Source organism: Miniopterus natalensis, chromosome 2, assembly GCF_054644295.1.
Source record: "Miniopterus natalensis isolate mMinNat1 chromosome 2, mMinNat1.hap1, whole genome shotgun sequence".
Classification (NCBI taxonomy): domain Eukaryota; kingdom Metazoa; phylum Chordata; class Mammalia; order Chiroptera; family Miniopteridae; genus Miniopterus; species Miniopterus natalensis.
Genome location: NC_142082.1, coordinates 158,268,276 through 158,292,085, shown reverse-complemented (window position 1 = coordinate 158,292,085; position 23,810 = coordinate 158,268,276). Strand labels below are relative to the sequence as shown.

General features: G+C 41.7%; 1 protein-coding gene and 1 pseudogene across 9 annotated transcripts in view; one reads left to right on the top strand and one right to left on the bottom strand.

Moving 5' to 3' along the window:
- Window positions 1-1,287: 1,287 nt before the first annotated feature.
- Window positions 1,288-1,934, top strand: LOC107525319 (mitochondrial fission factor pseudogene; annotated as a pseudogene).
- Window positions 1,935-22,057: 20,123 nt separating this feature from the next.
- C2CD5 (C2 calcium dependent domain containing 5) overlaps window positions 22,058-23,810 on the bottom strand; it is an 87,982-nt gene continuing 86,229 nt past the window's right edge. For all 9 annotated transcript variants that reach the window (XM_087814764.1, XM_087814765.1, XM_087814766.1 and 6 more), the window contains one exon: window positions 22,058-23,367. In XM_087814764.1, the coding sequence (XP_087670890.1) occupies window positions 23,236-23,367 (132 nt within the window). In that variant the 3' untranslated portion in view covers window positions 22,058-23,235. The remainder of the gene's footprint in view (window positions 23,368-23,810) is intronic.

Below are 23,810 nucleotides of genomic sequence, written 5' to 3'. Positions count from 1 at the left end.
ACTATAGTGGCAGTTAAGGAAACCTGAGACAGGGTTACTCTTTTGAGTAGAAAATGGTACTGCACTAAGGCACCAGTAATGAGGTCAAAAGTTGTGGGTTTAATCCTTGGTAGCCAATTTTTGTTTTGTTTTGTTTTGTTTTCAGGCTACATTGCACAATTTGCCCTCAAATAGGACAATGAATCTATCTCTATTGCCAGAAAGCTACTCAAATGGCTTATTCTGCAGGTGGCAGGTCAGGAAAGAGAGCCAATCATTGTGAACACAGAAGATACTTGTAACCCTATCAGTGGGAGGAAATGTTAAATATTATTTCAAGAAATTTTACCTATTGTTTCACTTTTGATATGAGATAAAGAAATTTTATACCATGTAGGACCTAGTAACAGCTTACCTCACACTATTTTCCATAGAAAACTGCCTTGGCCTGCCCTCCTCGAGTCCCGTGACCGTGAACCTGACTCCTCTAGGGTCCTGGAAGGGGCCTGACCCCCTGCCATTCAGGAGTCTCTCCCTGCCCCCGGTGGCCGCTCCTTTGCCCAGGGACCTCCTGCGATTGGCCAATGGCCTCCGAGGGCGCCCACCGGAGCTCTCCCAGGCTGTGGGCTGCAGCCCTCACCAGGGACCCTCCAGCCGGCCCAGTGGGTGAAAAGTGGCTCTAAACTCAGCATGTGTACACTGAAGCAAATGAAAGGACTTCATATGAAGCACAAAAGCAGCAGTGACACACATTTCTGGAAAAGCAATTTCCATGTTGTTATGTACACCTCCCAAAAAGTTCAGATCTGTAGGGGAACTGTGTTAAGTGAACTACAGGGTAGAGGTATTTTAATAGCTATTATAGATGTGTATTTACTATATTAAAAATGAGTAAAAGTGCCCAGCTGGGTGTGGCTCAGCAGTTGAGCGTCGACCTAGGATCCAGGCGATCAGGGTTCGATTCCCTGTCAGGGCACATGCCTGGGTTGTGGGCTCGATCAATGACTCTGTCATCATTGATGTTTCTATCTCTCCCTCTTCTTTCCTCTCTCTGAAATCAATAAAGATATATCTTTTTAAAAAATAATAAATTAAAATAAAAATAAGTAAAAGAAAAACCAGTGACACACCAATAGGAAGAGTGAGTGGGGCGGCATTGCAGCTGAGGTGGTGGAAATTAGACGAATTCGGTACGAAATGGAGTACACCAAAGGTATTAGCCAGTGAGGTCTGTTAATACGAAAGTTAGCACCACCTAATGCTGGCCTGGAACAAGAATTCCAAGGAGTTCCAAATGCTACTGTGATCATGCAGGTTCCAGAGAGGACTGTCGTAGCAGAAAATAATGAAGACATTCCATTTGCAAGACCAGCAGGTTGTGACCTCTGGCACTGAAAACACCACCTCCTATACTTGCCCTAAGTGAAAGACCACTAGATATTCTGGATTTAGAAAGACCACCTCCAACCCCTCAAAATGAAGAAATCCATGCAGTTGGCAGGCTAAAAAGAGAGCGCTCTAGGAGTGAAAATGCTGCCTGCCAAAATGGACAGCTGGTCAGAACTGACTCCATGTGGCACAGGTCAGATTTTACCCCAAGAAGTAAGATTTCAAGGTTCCAGGCACTGATTTCTGCACCAGGGTACACTGTAAAGAGACTAAGTGAAATACATCGTCAAAGACCTGTGCTATGTGATGGGCCTGTGGCTGCCACTTTCAATCCCCACCATGAGAACGTCAGGTATGGCATTTCAAATATGGATACAATTGAAGAGACTTCAGATGACATGACTGCTGTAGATGCAGCTTCATTAAGACGACAGATAATCAAACTAAATCGACGTCTACAGCTTCTAGAAGAGGAAAACAAGGAGCGTGCTAAAAGAAACATGGTCATGTATTCAGTTACTGTAGCCTTCTGGCTGCTTAATAGCTGGCTCTGGTTTCGCCGCTAGAGGTGACCTCAGCTCCAACTGAGCTACCCAGCCAGGGCTAACAAAAAAAAAAAAGAAAGAAAAAGAAAGAAAAGAAAACTGTCTTCTTTTGAATTTTTCTAGTTCAGCATTAAACATTAAAAGAACTCACCATAGTAGCTCATAGAGAAGAAACATGTTCTAATGATCTTGCTGGCTTGCCCTGGAGATTACAAAGCACCATACTGCTGGTTCTTTTCCGTAACACTTGTCATTACAATATTTTCAGCGCTTGATTTTCCCATTGTGAGTAAAAGAAATAACTTAAAGCTAATTATGATAGTAATGCAGTCTGCACTGTACAATCACATTTCAGTCAACAAAGGACCGCAGATACCACAGTGGTCCCATGAGATGATAATGGAGCTAAAAACTCCCCATCTCCTAGTGATGGCTATGCCGTAAAGTCGTGGCATAAGGCATTACTATGTGGGGCGGGGCTCAGCCCATGGGCAGTAATGCTATCTATCAGGTAGACATCCTGGAGGCGCTCGGCTGGGCCAGTTTAGCTTCCCACAGACGTCTGCCTTTTCTAAAGCAATGTTACAACTGGACTGACCCTTGTGGTTCTCATTAGGATTACAGACACCCTTCAGCTATAGCATCAGGAAACTGATGAAAAAACAAATGTATTACTTCATAGGCCCCTAGTGAACAGATGAGGGAAGGACCAACATGGACTGTATAGGGGGTTCTAGAGGCCAAGCCTGGAAGTAGCCATCGATTCCTCCATCCACATTCCAGTAGCTAGAATATAGTCATGTGGCCCCACCTTACTACTGGTGAGGCGGAGATGTAATTTAAATGTAATTTAACTGTGTGCCCAGGAGACAAAGAAAACAGGGCTTGGAGAGGGTACAGTGATGTCCGTCCTGCAGGTATGATACGTAAAATATGAAATCATTTTTGGAACTAGAATTTACTCAATGGGGGTTAGTGCTGGACCAAGTAACATTAGCAAATACTTCTAGAGTTTTGTGAGGGTTTTTTTTGTGGAGGAATAAGCATTTCTACAAGACTGACAGACAGGGAAAGTCCTAAAAAAGAAGATGGAGCAGTCTCTATTTTTCTTGAAAATAAAGAAGGCCTTCTAATCTCGATCTGAGGCCCTTCTCCTATAAAGGCTTGAAGAAAAATGGAAACTAAACCCGCCAATTCAAGGTAACTTAGGCTCTCTTCTCTTTTAAAAGTCTGCTTAGGTTTAACTTTGTTTCGTTCTGATAACTGCTCACTCAGGTTGGCTCCCCTGTCAGAAGGTGTCTGGGTGTGGAGGTGAGGAGGTAAGGATCCTGGGTGCTGGGGCTGGGCCCTGGGCGGGGGTCCTGCACTGTGCTCCTGGCCCTCCCTGGCCTCTGGGAGGCCGTTTCTCATCCTGCCTGAACACTGGGCACTTTTCTGGTACCTGCTGCTGAAAACCACAGTCGGGGAAACTGGTAGTCTTTTCTCTCCTGATCAGCTCCTTGGGCGGACCCCTCCGTGGTGACTGACCTTGGTCTTGGTTGGATAGAAGAGGAGCTGACGCTTCCTCTTTTCTGTTGAGAGCTCCCCTCTCAACCATTCTAACCTGTCACCTAGGATGCACCTTGTTGGGTGGTCTCCTTCTCTGAGAGGACTTGAAATCCCAGCCTGTGCCCAGAGAAACAAGGAGAAAGCCCCTCTTCTCATATGTACCAGAACCTTTTCTTGTTTTTAATGCCCCTCACCCCAGGGCTCGACCTGAAGCGGGAGGAAGAAGTCATAGACCTAAGCGTCCTTTCTTTCCTGTCCTGCCCTTGCCCCTGGAGAGCTCTCCTTCCCTGCACAAACGGCAGCCTTCCTCACCACAGCCTGTCTTCCCTCTTCCTGTGACCCCAGTATAATATGAATTTCAGACCTGCAATCTCAAGGAGTTTGAAAATGTAGAAATCCCCTGTCTCTCAACACACCTTGCCTCTCCAGAGCCTGCTTTTACGAGAGCCCTCGATGTGTCCGATATGTCCAGGCAATCAAGAGCCATGCTGTCCTTCCTCAGCAGCACTGAAGCCCGCTGATTCCTTAGGCGGAAAGCCCCAGGGCATTATGACCTAAAGGGAAGGAAAATAAATCCCTTCACTGTTTCAAACGCATATCTGTTTCGCTCTTGAAGGGCAACTGCTAAAAATATTGATAATGTTTCCTTCCCACACACATTCTTCCCGTACCACTTGTAACAAATTTTACCTGTGGCGTTTGGGGATATCATAGCTTTCCTCTCCAGGACAGAGCTAACCTCTTGGATGACTTTCAAATCCAATATTACAATCAACTTACAGTAATTACTTCTCTGGCCCTTTTTCCCAGAACAGTGTTGAGTAGAGTAGTGTGTCCATTGTCTTGGAGCCACACTGGGGACATCAATGTGGCTATTATACACATAAAGAGATCCCTTGTCTTACTAGAATTTTAACTTGTTTGTGTCATTATTACAATTAAAAGGTCAATTTTCTTGTTTACCAGTACAGTTTCTTAAAGGGACTTCTGAGATGAGCCTGCTTATTTTGCTAGAAGTCTGACTCTTAAAAGTGGTCAGAAAAACTAAAAGCTGCCTCCAGATATTTGACCCCTGGACCCAGTTTGCCCTCCTCCCACCCCACTTCCCTTCTGGTGACCACCAATCTGTTGTCTGCATCTAAGACTTTGTTTTTGCACCCCTGAAACATATATTATGTTATTAACCAACGTTAGAACAGTTTTTTTAATAAAAAAAATCTATCAGAAAATGAAGAAATATATATGTGAGATATAAAGCTGAAACTCACGTACACAAACAGCAGCGTGGTGGTTGCCAGAGGGAAGGGGGGGTGAAGGGGCTCCTAATACATGGTAACGGAAGAAGATATGACTTTGGGTGATGGGTGCACAGTGCAATATGCAAATCTTGTAACATAGAAACACACACCTGAAACCTGTAAGTTCATGTTAACCACTGTTGCTCCAATACATTTAATAAAAAAGAAAGAAAGAAAGAAAATGAGGAAACATAATTGTAGAGGCTTGCTATTCTAAACCTTCTACATGAAGAACTCCGCAGGGTGGTGTCGCTGACTGCACAGAAGCACGTCCCTCAATTCAGGTCCCAGTCTTGGGTGAGCAGAAGTGTTTGGGCAACCAAGGGGTCAAACACTGGGTGTGAGGAGAGAGGGAGGAGATGAGGAGTCCTTTAAACTGGTCGTTAAAGATGAGAAACAGCCCGGCCGGGCATGGCTCAGAGGCTGAGCATCAACCTAGGATCCAGGTGATTGGGGTTCGATTCCTGGTGAGGGCACATGCCTGGGCTGCAGGCTCGATTCCCAGTCGGGGTCCTGCAGGAGACAGCCTCTCATCATTGATGTTTCTCTCTCTCTGCCCCTCTTCCTTTCCTCTCTCTGAAATCAATAAAGATATATTTAATTTTTAAAAAGATGAGAAACAACGTGCTCACTACACCTTTGTCAGAGAGACCTTTGCTTAGCCATGAACCATGAGGAAAATTTTGTACTTACATATGATGAAAACATTTCCTGACAGTTACCCAATATCAATGTCCTGATACTCTGAGTTGTATTTTTAAAAATAGAATAAGCTGCCTCTGAATAGCAAGTTTCTTGTCACAGGAAGTATTCAGAGACTTATTATTGAAATATGAAAATAGATTCCTTGTTAATTTACATTTTACAAGACCTATAGTCCTGCTCCAGGATCTCAGTCCAAAAGAGCAAAAAGACAAAATAAGCTCTTTGGATGTAAAAAAGAAAAACCATGTCATTCAAAAAAAGTTTTGCTCTTAAGAATGAAAACATATTCAGTAATTAGGAAGTGCCCTTGTAGATGCCCTCATAACACTTTCCCACTTCTTTATTTTTATAAACCAACAACACAAACATCAAAGCACCTTGGCTCCCAAAAAGAATGTCAGCAAGACATTATTTCATATGTAGCCAGTAAAAGGCAGTCAGACTTTTCCCCCCACATCTGCTGAGCATTCGCAGCAATTTGTTTTAGCTCCCAATGATCTAGGGTAGAATAGAAGCCAATGTGCTTCTTTGTTTTGAAAGAATTATAGATCTATGAAATGCCACTGATTCAGAACTGCAGATGCCCTGGAAACCCTCCAGCCCTTCAGCGTGTCTGTCCCCCTCCAGCAGTCCCCCCAGGCCAGCCACCTCCTCCCTCCCTCACCCCCTCCTTGCCCCTGGAGTAGCATCAGTAACTTCCTGGGTGCAGAGCCACTGTCCTGGGGGAGAAGCATTTGCTTGTTCTACTGTATCACTTGGCCCTTTTTTGTTCTTTTCTTGTGGCAAAAGAGAAAGCAATAGAAAAGAATATTAAAATAAAAACAGAGGTAGCTGTGGTCACTCACATGGGTGAAATGGAGCCATAGAGCTTTGCCCAGTCTTTATTGCAATGATGAACTCAGAGAGTTTACATCGAAATGATAGTTTTGCCATTACTAGCTGTGGGACTTTGGGGAAAATAATTTACTTCTCTGTGTTTCATGGAGCATATGAAATAAAAAATGAGGAGAGGAAAATTCCTCCCATAGGACTGTTGTGAGGATTAGAAAGTTCATAGATGTGAAGAATTCAGAGTAGTTTCTGTATGTCATAAGCATGATATAAATGTCAGCTATTTTTGCTGTGGTTTGTCCAGGTAGAAATAAAGGACAAGAAAGGTGAAGCTGGTGTCCTAGCTTCTATTATGACTTCAGTGTATTTCTTCTCATTTGATCTTCAGAAAAGCTACTGACTCCCTCTGTTTCCCTAGAGGTGTTCATATTCCCCTTTTCATTGACTGTTTTCTTTACAGCTTCCCATCAGCCAGCTGAGGTGACTGTTAGACAGCCCCACAGCTTTTTCTACTCTACACTGGATAATTTCACATCCCTAAAACTCATCTCATATATTTTTCATAGCAGGTGGTGGATTATAAAATTTATACCCTAAGGTTACAGCCCACAAATTTAACACTAATAACACTGCATAAACCAGAAACTGACCAAATCACAGAGTCAATAAGTAATAACCAAGGAGTTCATGCTAATAGATTTAGCTTGACTACACCCCCCAAACCTAAAATAATATATATTTTATATGTCCAATCTACATGAAGGGACTATATTTTGAGAAATATTTATCTTTTCATGTAATTAAAAAGTAATATCTATGCAAAATATGATGCTGACCAGTTAGGTAGGGTTTTTAAAGACTGGTCATTTACAATTTCCAACTTCTTTTCTCTCTAGGTGAATCCACTTTTTCCACTTGGTTGGCATTTTGTTGCTATTGTTCAAGGCTCCACATCTCACAGGTTTTCCACAGCAATGTGCTGAGTGGCTGCAAAAGAAGTAACAGCAGCTGGAAAACAAGTCTCCCAATGAATTGATCTGGGTCTTCAGTTCCTTCCTCACCTGGCATTTGGATGCAGGACTGGCCTTATTGGACTAAGTAATCCTTAGTTCTTACACATTTGATTGGAGGACAGGAGAGAAATGCATGAAGTCCTGCTAATTTGAGCAAATGGCATGAATGTTAAAAGAGATATGTGTTATCAGAAGACAGTGTCATGGAAGCCAAGAGAAGAGAGGGGGTCAAGAGAGCATAGTGGTCAACAGTGTCCAGAGCTACTGATTTTCTAACAAGATCACTAAAGATGCTTTTTAGCCATCTCTTGACTCTATGGTTTAGGTCATCAACCTTGTGAGCAGTTTCAGTGGGAAGGTTGAGATAAAAGTCAGATTTCAATGAATGAGTGAATAGCAAGTGAGGAAATAAAGAGAGCAAAATGTACTATTTTCTGAAGAAGTTTGTTTGACAAAGGAAGACCCTGTAGATCAAGACTGACGTAAGGAAGAGTGGGGGCATGTTGTTATGTTGAGAGTATAAAGAAGTAGACAGAAAGGCTTGAATATAAAAGAAAGAGACTAGAATTTGGAGGAGTTTTAGGAGGAAACTGCATGGATGTGACTTACTTAAAACTCAGGGCTAAAACAGGAACTAGCATGAAAAAAGAGGAGGGCAGGTAAGGTTTGAAATGGCTACTGGGAGGAAGGGGAGGTCTCCTAGGAATTGCTCACTGTCCAGCTTCAATTGCTCCAGCTCCAGTTTTCAAGAAAAGTGTAGATAACCGGCATGGTTCAGGGTTGGGATCTTGTCAGCTGGTATGGCAAAGAAACAGATTTTAGAATTGCCCAGCCAGACCACATAGACATAGACAGACTAGACATAGACGACAGACATAGACATAGACATAGACATAGACATAGACATAGACATAGACATAGACATAGACATAGACATAGACATAGACATAGACATAGACATAGACATATCCTAGTGCTTTTGTTTCTCTGGTAGGACTCTGACCCATACAGACATTAAGTAGCTTACTCAAGGATACACAGCCGGGAAGTGGTAGAGCTTCTATCCTGACCTGGATGGTCTCTTAAACCAATGCTTTTAACCCACCATCCCACACTGCCCCTCTCATAAGTAAAGTTCAGTCAAATTGAATATTCAGGACTTGGCCCTATGGGAAGAAGCAAAGAGAAAGGCAAACAAAGCACACATGAATGGAAATAAATACAGTATAAAGGAGTTCATTGTGCATAGGGATATGCAGAGTAAAGGGAATAGCACTGGTCCCTATGGGAGAGATTTTGAACTACATTAGGGAATAAAAATGAAGACCCTGTATTTGCTTAGAAGAAGAGAGCAGTTCAAGTGGCGTGTATGACTCACTCAGAAACCCAAACCAAACGATGCAGAATTTGGCTACGGGGAGCTTCCAAAATGAAAGTTAATGAACAAAGAGCACGAAATGTGTATTTGTTATCAATTACTGCATAAAAAACTGAGGTCTGGAATCAACTCACATGTCTGGGAGTTATGCTGGCTGTCCCGAGTTGATGCTGTCTTTTTGTGGTCTCTTCACACGAGCCATTTGAGCATCTTCAAAACATGATGGCTTGATTCCAAGGCTGAGAATTGAAAGAAAGAGCGGGGATAGGGTGAGGGGTGGAAACTGACTATATCCCCTTTTCATGATGTATTTTTAGAATTTGGGCAGTATCTCCTCTACGTTCTTTATTCCTTTGATTCTATTTCTAATTTCAAGTGGAAAAGAAAGACTCCACTTCTTGGTGGGGAAAGGTAAGGTTCTGAAGAGCATGTGGAACTTGAAATATTATAGTGTCAATTTTGGAAAATACAAGCTGCCACACAATAACTCATGGCAGGTTAGTCCCATTATGAGCCAGGCAAATACCTTTTTTAAAACTTGGTGGGAGGGTGAGAAGGACATATCACCCACCCGGTTGCCTATTGTCCCTTCATTGAATGTTCTTCAAACAGCGACCTGCCTTTTAAACCAAACCATTTACTTTCACACCTCAACTTCAGAGAAATGTAAAGTACACAGAAGTACTTTCTGTTGGTGTTTTCTCCTATCACCTGTGAAGGGAAAAGCTCAGTGCTGAGCAAGAGAGCACAGCCAATGTGGTCAGTACCCCGCTCACACAGCAGGCCGGAGCTGAAGCTGGGGTAGAGCAGCTAAGGCTTTTGCCATCTGACCTAGAAAATAACTTTCATTCATGGGAGAAGCAGAAACAAAATCTGAACACAGGGTTAACTGTTCCTCCTGGTGACCGCACAGCGCCTAGGGTCCCGTCTCATTCAGTGCTGTGACGGGACCTACTGTCACCAGCTTCACACCGTGAGGCTCAGAGACAGCACAGGCTTTCCAATCAAAGGATGCTGAACTGTTTGCTCTGGTTTGAGGATGTTATCGATGATTCGCCTAGTTTTTCCTAAAAATAGCTTCTTTACCTTACACAAATTGAATCTTGGCTGGCTGAGTGACTCCATCCTGAATCTGTGTACTCTCGTCACCTTGCTCTCAGAAGGACTGTGCTAAAACTCCCGCTTTCAGTCTGACTGCAGCCACGGACTTTACTTTTAAATCTTTCCTGACAACAATAAACACACCCTCCCATCTATTTTTGTACTAATTTCTTTTTTCAATGTCCCCATCAAGCCACAGGGATTGACTCATATTTTATCAATTACTTCTACCACCCGCTAATCTCCTAATAATCTAATATCAAGAACATAGGAGTTTTTTAGAAAACTAATAGAAACTGGTCGGAAGTTTCTGAAAAAAGATAGAAATCAAAGGAAAAAAGTAAAGGTACTTTGAATACTATAAAGCATCGCTATTTAAATAATAATGTAAATATATGTGCATACAAATATATTTTATATATACATATATAAAACTTTTCCATTTTTTATAAAGTTGTATAAATATTTATCAAATACTTATTTTGTGAGGGATGTGTGGTCGTGGAAGCAGAGGGAGCCGGGAATACTGGGTTGAGTGGTAGGAGCTGATGTTAGAGAGGGTGTCAGGGGACAATTCTTAATAGAATATTGCAGGATTTTTTAGAATATGTTTTTATTGATTTTAGAGAGAGAGGAAGGGAGCGGGAGAAAGAAAGAAGAAAGAGAGAAAGAGAGAAAGAGAGGAAAGAAAGAAAGAAAGAAAGAAAGAAAGAAAGAAAGAAAGAAAGAAAGAAAGAAAGAAAGAAAGAAAGAAAGAAAGAAAGAAAGAAAGAAAGAAAGAAAGAAAAGAGAAAAAGAAAGAGAGAAAGAGGGAGGGAGGGAGGGAGGGAAACATGGATGAATCGATCAGCTGCCTCCTGCACGGCCCCTACTGGCAATCGAGCCTGCAACCCCGGCGACCCCTTGGTGCATGGGACAACACTCAACCAACTGAGCCACACTAGCCAGAGCTATTGCAGGATTTTAACTGCATTCTAAATATAATGAGACATCAATGCAGAATGCTGGGGTTAATGGAAAGAGCTTGACTAGGGTAGTTCTATGTTCTAGATGTCACTGTCATAGTTGTACTCACATTTTCTGTTGTTTAACTTTTTTCTACTTTTGTTCCATATATGATAACATTTTAGAACTTCCCAGGGTGTTTGAACACTTATATTCAAGACTAGTTTTGGCCATCTTTCCCTAAAATCTGTAGCAAAGAATAAACTTAATGGATAGAAGACTGGTCTGAGTGACCCAAAAGCCTCCTCCAGGCATATCCTTCCATCAGTTATCCTTTGGGAAACTTCCATGCTTGGGAAGCAGGGCACCTGGCAAAAGCATCCCATCTAATCCTCTCAAAATGTCACCTGCAACCGGTAAGTGGTGTCTTCCATGTCTCAGTCAGGAGACACATCTCCCTTCACCTCCATTTCAGGCGTAACATCTACACAGAATCATAGCAATAAAGACTTAGATGTTAACAGTTTATCCAGCACATAAATCTCGTACCCATCTTCCATTTTACTTATCATGTCTCTAAGAATGAATTTTGTCAAATTCTTTGTTAGTCAAATTTCTCCAATTTGTTATTTTTCTTATATTTTAACATTTACCAAAAAATGTTCAGTGCCTTTACTATTAAAACACACACACACACACACACACACAATTGACCAGGAGTGAAAGATTGTTCCAAATGTTCCTACTATAAAACAGCATACGTGTGGTTCAAAATGTGACAGATAATTAGTTTTCCACAATGTAGGATTTTGGAAATGTGACAGGTAATTAGTTTTCCATAATGTGGGAGTCTACTTTACAATGAATAATATATCTGGAAGAGCATGACCATTAGTCTGAACCTCTGGGCTTTGCTGTTCCAGAGGAGAAAATATATTCTTAATATAATTGCATGACATTTTCAGTGGCTGCAAAAATACCAATAACAAAGTACCTTTGATTATAATATCAAAAAAATTGGCAGGTTATTTAGCAACTTTTAGTAAATGTAATGCATTTATAATGGCAGGATATGGTGGTCTTTAAATTTTGAAACGGACTAGCCGGGTGGAGGAGGGCAAAGGGGGATGGGGAATGGGAGATATCTGTAATACTCTCAACAATAAAAATAAGTAAATAAATAAAATGGATTGCTTTCTGATTCTTCTTTGATCCTGACCTAGAAGTGAAAACTCAAGTTATGCCGGGAGGGAGAAGATTCCCACACCAGTGTGAAACGTTAGCATCGTGCCAAGTATATGAAGCAGTCTGTGAGGGAAGTTTAGGACAGCTTCTCTCTGTGTCATGTAGCCAAACGGGATGTTTCCTGAGGCATCGAACTATGATAACTTACTTGATCTAGGATGGGATTTAGTAAATAATTCGCTCCATTGCTCTTCTTCAGTTCTCTGGGGGAACGTCTCATAATCGAAGAAACAGGCAGGAAGCAATTAATTACAAAAGAATCAGATACTTTCAGTAATAGAAGAATCAAAGTAGAAACCAATCCCAATTTGTCACTGATGTGCAGGAGGTCATTGTATCCAAGACACGACCTCTGGAAACACAGTGAGATGTATAACAAGTTTCAGGCCATAGAGATTCACTGTGTAGGTAGCCACCTTGGGCGGGCTCTTGAGCCATTTTCAGCTGGATGATGTGCATATATACAGGTTGTCTGGTGGATCATGGACGTGTTCCTCAAACTCACAGGCATTGATTTCAGGCTTATAAAGGAGCAGTTCTGTATTTACAAAGTGGCAATTCAGCCACATCTGGACATGCAGGACCCTGAGGGCTGTGTACTTGACAACCAAGAATTTTTTTTTTAATTAATTGATTTCAGAGAGAGGAAGGGAGAGGGAGAGAGAGATAAACATCAATGAAAGAGGGTCATTGATCGGCTGCCTCCTGCACGCTCCCTGCTGGCGATCAAGCCTGAAACCCAGGCATGTGCCCTGATGAGGAATCGAACTGTGATCTCCTGGATCATAGGTCGATGTTCAACCACTGAGCCATGCTGGCTGAGCAACAACCAAGAATTTTTAACATTTGCCCATAGGTTCACCTGTAGCCAGGCCAAATGTTCCCATGTTGGCTAGAGAGTCCACCATGGCTGCAAACAGGGGCCTGGTCTCTGCTTGGTGCCTCCAAATTCTAACTTGGACAGAGTCCCTACATCCTTAGAACTGAGTCATGTAATGGCTAAGCATACATTCCTTCCTGCTTGTAAATGCTCTCATTTATTAGTTTTTCTCTCTCTAAAGGCAGTGCTCTGTGGGATGTATACTAATCAGCAACAACCAGGGAGAGAAAGGGGCCAGCTAAGTGTGGCAAAAATCCCCACACTTTACATAACTTACATTTTCTGATCAGAGCTCTGGCACTGCTCATCAATTATCTGAAAGAATAGCTGGGTGGGATTTTTACTGTTTGACTTGGGCCCTTGAAGAGTAGATTGGACAGAGTATTTTTTTAAGAGTTCACTAAAATGGCATTGCCTTGCATTTATAAAACTTCAGCCACTTACAAAACACCTATGATTTTTTTTTCTTTTAGCAAGAAAGGATTTTACAGGCTTCTAGTTTAACCTCTTGATTTTCTAGATGAGAAAAAGCTCAAGGAATAAAATGGCTTGCTGGAGGACACAGAGGTGACGCCATTTATTCAAGAATTCAAAAATGATTTATTTATTGAGTACCTACAACCCTAGTTTTGTGCCTTTCAGATGTATAATATTTCATATTTTGACATCTCTGAAATCAGAGTGAGTCCTAGAGTTGCTGCCCACTGGGCACTGACTGCCCATGCACATCAAAACCTGCAGAGAGAATATCACCATCTGGGGGAAACCTAAAAGACAATAATGGAGCAATCTTTTAAGAAATATTGCTTCACCAATGCTCTTGGTGGGACAATGACATTGTATGGAAAATAGTGTTTATTGGCAACTTTTCATTGAAAATTGATACTGAAGAGTTGGACTCTGAGTGAAAAATTGTTTTGGGAATTGCTTAACCAATTCATTTTGCTTATATTTTTATTTTTAGAGTGCACAGTAAGATATACGATAAATCTATGTTCTTGCTAAAGGAATCTAAAAGAGCTTTTCCATAAATTAAGAGTCTAAAATGACAAGAAGGCATTGTCCCATAGCTTGAATGGTGGCATTAAAAAAAATTATACATACATAAAATGATGGTTTAGCCTACAATTGAGGTGATCTTAGATTCGATGGGATATGTCCCATTCTCTTCTAAATGCTGGATATTCAGCAATGAACAAAAGTGGATAAAGTCTCTGAAGCTCCAATTCTAGGAGGGTAATCAAAGGAAACAAACAAAATATCAAGCAGTGAGTGATAAGGGCTGTGTAGGGAATTAGAACTAGGTGATATGACAGTGAGGGGCTGAGGGGCTTCTTTAGATAATTGAGTTTCTCACCTCGTGGAGGTGACTTTAGGCTGAAGAAGTAATAATACAGGACAGGACAAGAGCCAGACGAGGAGAATCTCCTGGATACAGCTCTGCCCAACACACCTCAGCAGCCTGGCGATGCCATTATCGTGGCAGAGCCTATCTACAGTTCTTCACTTCACTCTGGTGGCACATTTTTGTTTCAAAGTGAATGTGACGACAGAGCAAACTACCCTGTATATGGGCACTTTGAGTGGAAACATAACTACCTTAGACGGGTGGTACTTGATGCAGCAAAACACATCCAACTTTTGATGCGATAAGTGACACTGGGAGGAAGAATCTTGAAAATCCCTGTGAAATGCAAGAAGGAGGAGGAGGAGGAGGAAGATGAGGAGGAGGAGGAAGATGAGGAAGAGGAGGAGGAAGAAGAGGAAGAGGAGGAGGAAGATGAGGAAGAGGAGGAGGGAAGGGAAAGAAGGAAGGAAGGTTTAGTGTCAACTTTCTTACTCATCAAAACTGTCCCAAAGGTTTAAATGATCAGACAAAACCCGCATCAGACCTGAAGGCATCAATTTTGAGTTTCAGTAAAGGGATAATTGACCCGACTGGCGTTTTATTCTTTTCCTGATTGACTGTTGTTTAGAGAGCAGGTATTTAAAACCAGGATGTTTATAAAAGCATCATCTAAAAGGTTCCTGGCCAGTAACCTCAGTTTTAAGGTATCAGGCTGTGATTCCAAAAACAAGCCTACAAAAGAAGTAATGAAGTTTAAAAACATCCTAAAATGTTGGGATCAAAGAACAATATAGTGTTAATTTAAAAGACATGCAAGGTAACTCCCAGGATACGTTAAAGCTTCTGATGCTAAAATGATAACAAGCTATTAGGGCTACGTAAACGCTGAGAGAATTAACTGGTTTAGCTTAAACAGCTTTATGCTTAAAATCTTATCTTGGACCCTAACCAATAATAGCATTTTGATGTTTTAAAGGAAGAAATAAAAGCTTTTATTCATTTTACATGTAATAAATATTTCCTGTTCCCTTATTAAGGACAATCAGTGTGCTGGTGGTGGTGGAACACTTCTTAACATGCCCAGATCAGCTGAAGCAATATAAAAGCGATGTAAACTGGTTATTAGTAGTTTAATACCTAAAATTTGAGGGTAAGGTGATACCTATTCCATCCCATTGAGTATCAGAGGAAATTGGTCTCTAGTTGGGACCATTAAGTGGCAACCCCTTACTTAGGTTCGTGCCTCTGGAACATGAGGAGAGTAAATGTGAAAGGCCTTTCTGGAAAATGCCCAAGAGGACCAACAGCAACCAGCCAGCTGAGCCCAGCTGCTTCCCACCTCCTCCCACACATTACGAACTGATGCTTCAGCTTTCATTTCCACCAGGAGAACCATTTTTGCAAATGAAGTGTTTGTGCCAATGTGTGGAGGAAAACCTTACAGACCAATAAATATTTTATACACACACACACACACACACACACACACACTGGGAACCAATAATGGCTGAGTACTTTATCTCAAAGTAGAGAATTAGAGGACTGATCAATTTAAATTCTGAGGAGGCCCATTGAATAAAACTGAGAGTGGCCAGGCAAAAACAGAAATAATTTTTCCCCAGAGTGGAAGCTTAGGTCATTGACTTGAGGCCTTTCTTCGTTTCTAATGTAAGCATTTAAGGTGTTGCAATTCCCTCTATGCACTAACAGGGTCCTTTAATAGGATGCCCAATTTCTAACATGTTATTTTCATTAAATTCAAAATATTTTATCATTTTCTTTTTACCTTCCTCTTTGGTTAATGGCGTACTTTCAAATATTTAGGGATTTTCCAGATACATATTTTTTGTGGTGAACTGAGAATTAAAAAATCACCAAGAGTGTCTTTGAAAAACCACAGATAACATACTACTTAATGGTGAAAGACTGAAAGTCCTCCCCTTGAGATCTGGAACAGAGCTGGGATGTCCACTCCTACTACTCTATGTTGTACATAATATTTAATAAGGTTTTTATTAATAAGGCCAATTTAGTAAGGAAAAATAAAAATAAAAGTCATCCAGATTGTAAAGGAAGAAGTAAAACTGTCCCTATGCACAATTATTACAATGATTGTTTACATAAAACTTCTCCCAGAGGAGAAAACAGGATGGTGTGTAGGTCACAGCTGCACCCGCCGCCTCCCGCAACCACATCAACATCACAACTAAAATCAGAACCACCGTCACTCAGAGCCTCCTGAGATCTGGCTGCACAGAAGCCCCACAACCAGGGAGCTGAAGGAGCATCGAGACCGGGAGGAGGGGCGGAGACCGGGAAGGATCGGAGCTGAATCGCCGAGACGCGGCCCCGGGCCCACACCCGGTGCCGCGGGGTAAACCCAGGAGGGAATCCCTGTGGCAGAGGTTTCCCGGAGGAGGGAGGAGGGAGGGGTCCCAGCCCCACAGCAGCCCCCAGCCCAGGGCTCCAGGGCCGGGAAGAGATGTCCCCACAACTCCGGGCTGTGAAACCAGCGGGACTGTCCCTGAGGGTCTCGGAGGCTGCGGGAGCCCCAGCAGCTCCTCTAAAGGGCCCGGCACCGACTCACTCGGACGCTCCCTCTGAGCCCAGCGCCGGGCAGCAGCCTGAAGGGACCCGGGACACTCGGGGAGGAACTAACCTGCCTGAGATCCGGGCGAGAGGTGGAGGGGCGGCTTCCTTCCGGGCAGAAGGGCTGGCAGAGGCCATGGCTCCTGTGGCGAGTCCTCCCCGCACACAGCCGGCAGGCAGGCGCCATGTTTGAATCGCCAGCACCTGACTCGCACCTTTGGCCCCGCCCCGTGATTCCCGGAGGCCCCGCCCCTCCCCACCTGCAGCTCATCCGGGCCATTTCCAGGGGCTTTTCTGTGCAAGTGGCCTCTTGAGCCTCATGCTCAGGACTTTCCTAAAATCTCTCAAACAAGCAGCAGCTGCCCCATACAGCTTGATAAGCGGCCCCAGGCCTGGCACTAGCGGCAGCTGCATTGGCTCATAGCTTGGCCTCTCCTGAGCACCTCCAAGCCCAGCACAAGCAGCAGCCAACTACGGTTTGCTGTGTAGCTCATGCTGGGTGGCCCTGGGCAAGGCACTGACACAGGCTGACTTTGCACCTCCCGGGAGGCCCCAGAGACAGTGCACCTGGTGGTCAGACTCGACCACACTGGATTACAACCCTACCACATCCACGAGTGACACACTCAAGGGGCACACTTGGTGAACACCAAAGCTCCACTGAAGTAAATCCTGCTCCACAGGGGTGTCTCCAGCACAGCAGCTCTTTGGCTGTAGTTGCAGCTGGTCCTCACAGCTGATTGGCCTGGGGGACAATTCCTCCCAGTGATGCCAACAGCAACCAAGGCTCAACTACAACAGGACAGTGCACACAGCCCACACAGGGGAGCACCTAGAAGGCCTAGCTCAGGTCACTGGGGAGGCTGAGCCACTGGACCCTACAGGACACCTACACAAAGCCACTCTACAAATTCCAGGAGACATAGCAGCTCTACCTAATACATAGAAACAAACACCTGGAAGCAGCCAAAATGCAGAGGCAAAGAAACATGTCACAAAGGAAAGAACAGAAGAAATCTCTAGAAAAGGAACTAAATGAAATAGATCCAAGCAAGCTAACAGATACAGAGTTCAGAATAATGGTTATAAGGATGCTCAAGGATATTAGTAAGAGTATAACGAAAATTGAGAAAATCGACGGTATAATAAAGTACCAATTTGAAATGAAGGCTACACGAACTGAAATGAAGAATAATTTACAGGGAATCAATAGTAGAGCAGAGGACACTGAGAATCAAATGAGCAATTTGGAACATGAAGAAACAAAAAACACTCAACCAGAAGAGCAAAAAGAAAAAAGAATCCAGAAATATGAAGATAGCATAAGGAGCCTCCGGGACAACTTCAAGAGGCCCAACATTCATATTATTATGATGCCAGAGGAGAGGAAAGAGAGCAAGAAATTGAAAACCTATTTGAAAAATTAATTACAGAATACTTCCCCTACCTGGGGAAAGAAATAGACTTACAAGTTCAGGAAGCACAGAGGGTCCCAAACAAGAGGAACCCAAAGAGGCCCACAGAAAGACACATCATAATTAAAATGCCAAAGGTTAAAGACAAAGAGAGAATCTTAAAAGCAGAAAGAGAAAAGCAGTTAGTTACCTACAAGGGAGCACCCATACGGCTGTCAGCTGATTTCTCAACAGAAACTTTGCAGGAGAGAAGGGAGTGGCAAGAAATATTCAAAGTGATGAAAAACATGGAACTACAACCAAGATTACTCTACCCAGCAAAGCTATCATTTAGAACTGAAGGTCAGATAAAGAGCTTCTCAGACAAGGAAAAGCTAAAGGAGTTCATCACCACCAGACCAGCACTACAGGAAATGTTGAAGGGTCTTCTTTAAGAAGAAGCTAATGAACAAAAGAATCTGATGAACTAAATAGATCCAGAGACATTGACACATGTAACAGACAATCATATTTCAGAGGGAAGAGGGAAGGGGGGTGGAAGGTGGGAAGAGATTAATCAAAGAAGTTATATGCATATATGCATAACCCATGGACACAGAGGGGGTGAAGGTCTGGGGAGGGGGGGGAGCGAGGTGGAGGGGGTCAATTGGGGGGGAAAATGGGACACCTGTAATACTTTCAACAATAAAGATAAATTAAAAAAACAAAAACAAAAACAAACTTCTTCCAAATCACCAAAGAAACCCTCCTGGAATCAATATGTGCCTGCAGGACACAAGATCAAGGTAAAAAATAATTGTATTTGTATACAGTAAAAATTAATAACTACTGAAAATTAAAATTAAAACAGTACCCACTTATAATAGGACCAAAAAACATGAAGTACTTAGGTATAAATCCCCCCTCCCCCAAAAAAGATTTGTGTACTGAAAACTACAAAATATTGATGAAATAAATCAAGCAAGACATAGAGAAGCATATTCATGGATTGGAAGACTCAATATTAAGCTGTGAATGCTCCCTAAATTTATCTACATTTCAACACAACGTCAATTTTTTAAAAATACCAGCAGTTTTTCATATAAAAATTAACAAACTATTCTAAAATGAGAAAACTAGAGAAAAACATAAGAAAACTAGAATTATTTTGTCACAACTCAGCTGACAATTAAGTTGAACACTAAGACCCAAAACTTTCAGATTTCTTTGGATGGAGTAGGCTCAGAGAAAATAAGACTACCTGCTAAAGAATCCTGGAAACCTGTGTAGGAGTCTTGGCCAGCTTTGGGCATCACTGCTGAAGACCAACATCTAGGGTCTTACTGTGCAGAACCCATTCCAACAGCGACGCCCTGTGGCAGTGAGAAGCAAATGCAACAGCGTACCAAAGAGGTTCCTGTGTTGTCACAGCTTGGGTGTGGAAGCGGAACTTAACTTCTGGGGACTGCACTGAGCACCTAGTTTTTGGACAATTTTAAGTGGCGATGACCTCAAAGGCGAGAGATTCTGGATTTCTGCTAATTAGTTCGGTGGGCATTTCAAAAATTAATTGAAAAAGTAAAAGAGGTAAGACTATTTTTACTCTGAGTTTTTGGAAGCGTTTCACATTCGCTATCACCATAAGTAGAGTAACTATATGGTAACTATATATCTCTAGAGTTTAAATTTATAACAATTTTATGTAGTGTCCTTCTTTGTCTCTTATTATAGCTTTTGTTTTAAAGTCTGTTTTGTCAGATACAGGTATTGCTGCCCGAGGTTTTTTCCAGTCCATTTGCATGAAGTACCTTTTCTATCCCTTTACTTTTCTTTTTATTCTCACCCAAGGATATGTTTATTGGTTTGAGAGAGAGAGGAAGGGAGGGAGAAACACTGATGTGAGAGAGAAACATTGATGGGTTGCCTCCTGTACTCACCCCGACCAGGGACAAACCTGCAACCTAGGTATGTGCCTGACCAGGAATTGAACCTGCCACCTTTTGGTGTACGGATGATGCTCCAACCAACAGAGCCCCACGGCCAGGGCCACCCTTTGACTTTTAGTCTGTGTAATCTTTCGTTCTGAGTTGGGTCTCTCATAGACAGCATATATATGGGTCTTATTTTCTTATCCATTCAGCTGCTCTATGTCTTTCAATTGGAGCATTTAAGCCACTTACATTTTAAGTGATTATTGATAGGTAGGTATTTAATGCCATTTTATTCTTTATAACTGTGTTCTGTTTTCTTCTTCGTCCCCTCCTCCACCTTCCCTCCTCCCTTTCTTCTCTAAGAATCAATGGGGGAAAAATAAGCTTGCCAACTATCCAATACTGCAATCCAATACTCGTATCCGTGGCATGTTCACATTCAGGGGCAGATCGGGAGATGGAAGCCAGAGGGTAATGGATTATGAAAGAGTAGGAAGTGGAGGAAGTGGGACAGTGAGTGTAGCAAACCTAAAAAAATATTGGTTAAATTGTATGGTTTACCTTTGGAGCAGCAATGAAGAATGAATGAGATGAAACATGCTGCAATTATTGTAAGTTGCCTCTGTATTTCCAGGAGAGTCTGTTTAAAATGATCCTGTCTCTAAGAGAGTCCACACAGAGGGAAACAGCAGCAGCTCTTGAGACACAAGGTAACAGTAGCTTTCCTGGAAGGAGCCAATCTTCGTGTGAGCTGACTGTACTAAGGCAGCCCACAGGCGCTAACGGGTTCATGTGAACAGTCAGACAGCAAACCTTGAGTGGCTAAGGAAACTCCAGCTTTCCTAGAAATCAGCCTGGGCCTCTGTTGAGTATACAATTGTTCATACCAAAGTGGAGAATGCCACTCATCTAGTTTTTGTTGTTATTTTCCAAATATATCTTTATTGATTTCAGAGAGAGGAAGGGAGAGGGAGAGAGAGAGAAAAATGTCAACGATGAGAGTGATTGATCGGCTGCCTCCCGCACGCCCTCAACTGGGGATCGAGCCCGCAACCCAGGTATGTGCCCCAACTGGGAATCAAACCACAACTCCCTGGATCCTAGGCCAACGCTCAATCGCTGAGTTATGCCCAGCCGGCCACCACTCATCTAGTTTTATATTTTAAGGATTAATAATAATGTATATGCATAGGATATGACACTAAACAGGTACTTAATTAGCGACAGTTCTCTAATTACTCCCCTGGGTAGGAAGGAATCTTAAATATACGGGGGAATCATAAAATAGCAGCTGGATGGATGAATGAATAAAACTATGAACAAAGAGTCAATTTCAGTGACCTGCCTATTTTTCCAGACTGAGTTTTAACTATTATTATTCCTTTGGGAAGCTTCCAAGCTACCCTCATTCCAAGCTACAAACATTTTCTCACTTAACAGTGTAGCTACCAGAGCCAGATTGCCGGTGCTTGAATCTTGACTCCACTACTTATTGTGTCTTTGGGTGAATCACATAAACTCTCAGCTTAACAACAGTACCTACCTCATGGGGTTTCTATAGAAGGTTAATACAAAAATATATTTATTAGATTGCCTGGTACATAGTAAGTATCCAATAAACCTTAGCAACCATTATAGGGCTATATGTCACATTTTGTAAATTATTTTCTTGTGTAGCTCATGAAAATAAGCTCCATGAGAGCAGGAACTTAGGTGTGTTTTACTGTCTAAAACTACACCCTGGGTTCTATAGGCCTTTGACAAATAGTTGTTGAATAAATACCTACCTACCAAAGACACAGAGTTCCACAATTACATATGTTTTCTCCCAAAACTAAGAACAGAAGAATGAATGGAGACGATCACATGCAAAGTGATTCCTGACTACTGACGGTACTGTACCAAGGAGGCAAAAAAAGAGATTGAGGAATATTCCAGTTTATCCTTATAAATTTTTATTTAAAAAATAAAATTATAAACAAAATACAGAAAAATATTGACACCTGTGATAACAAGAAAATGACTCCTCATCCTTAGGGCAGTTTGTCATCCTGGAAGAGCAAAATCATGAGTTTTATAAAGAAAGTTCACTGTGCAAAGGAAGAACGTACTTTTTAAGGTTCATCTGTAACAGGTATTTGGCATTGACAGAAAAAGTATTCCTATGTATACATTCAACACTTTGCAGCATATTTACATTCAAGTTACATTTCCAAGTTCTATGCCAAATACAGTCTAACTCTTCATCAAAAGTCCCTAAGACATTACTAAAATCCTATTTGGTAGAAGTGCATTACAACTTTATTAGAAAATAATTTTACGTTCCTATTAGATCAATTATATTTTAATTATTTCAACAAAGTTCATGGACTTTTCTTCCCTGTTGAAGCCAAGCCTCTTCTAGACAAATTAAGCACCAACTGAAATTGGACACTTATGAAGTTATATAGTAATTTTTTTCCCTCCTTGCTCAGAGATATAATTAAATTTTCAATAAAAGGACACCGGCACTGATAAATCTGTCTTCTTTTACAGTAGCGAAGACATATTATGGATACAAGCTGCAGAATTTTAACTTCTTTTTAAAAGACAGCTCAAGCACTGCTCCCTTTCAGTTGTGACCAAATTCCTCATTAAAATAAAACATATTAAGAAACCACATAGTTTTCTGAGAACTTTTCTCCCTTTTCCCACACATCCCTCAAATCAGACTATTTCTTCATTAAACTTGTAAATTTGCTGCTTAGCTTTTCTCAGTTACACTAGGGTAACTATCCTGATGATCTCCCCATTTCATTTTGTAAATTATGATTTTACTAAAATCAACATAAATTACAAATATCTTCCACCTTTGCTACAGTTCTCTGAGAAACTTAACTTACTAAAGGGTCAGGATTCCATGGGGCCTGTCTCTCTAGGCTTGGCAAACAAAATGTCAAGATTAGGAAATTCTCATGACTCCAAGAGATTCTAGACAAATCAAATCTACACATAATGTACCAATTCTTTTTTAATTATCTCAGATTAAGTTCAATTTTTAAAAAGCCTAGGAAGATAATGACAAAACGATGGAGAACGATACATCTTATTTAGCGGAGCTTTCTTTCTAATTCGCTTCAGGTTGTGACTTCTCCTCCTGGACACGACGACTGGCAGTTGGCAGGTGGTTGCTGAGTTGATACCACTTCTAATTCAGATTCACGGACAAAAACCACTGCATCACCACTGACATTTATAAGACACTGTGCCTGTAAGAACAACAGGGCATGTTCGGTCACTGAGTCAACAATATGCTCAGACTCTTCTGTTATGCTAGGGGAACCACTGTCATTAGAGAAAAAATAGACAACCCAACAGAAAAATGAGCAAAGGACAAGAAGGCAATTCACAAGAAAGTAAACCAAAAAAAACATCATGACGGTCATTTAATTTTTAAGGGAATCTTTAACGATTTTAAATGAGTTATTGTAACAAAAATAATAAAAGAAATTTATTCCAAAATTTAAGCTAAACAATACAATTTAGCCCCCATTAACAGAATTACATTACTTATTTAAAAACAAAACAGTGTGCCCCCATCATGACGCACTCTTCACCAGTATGGCAGTTAGAACCAAACGATGGCATTTTTAACTCTCCTCAGTCAGCTAGCACTGTATTCCAAAGGCCACTAAGAAGGTGATGAAGAGTA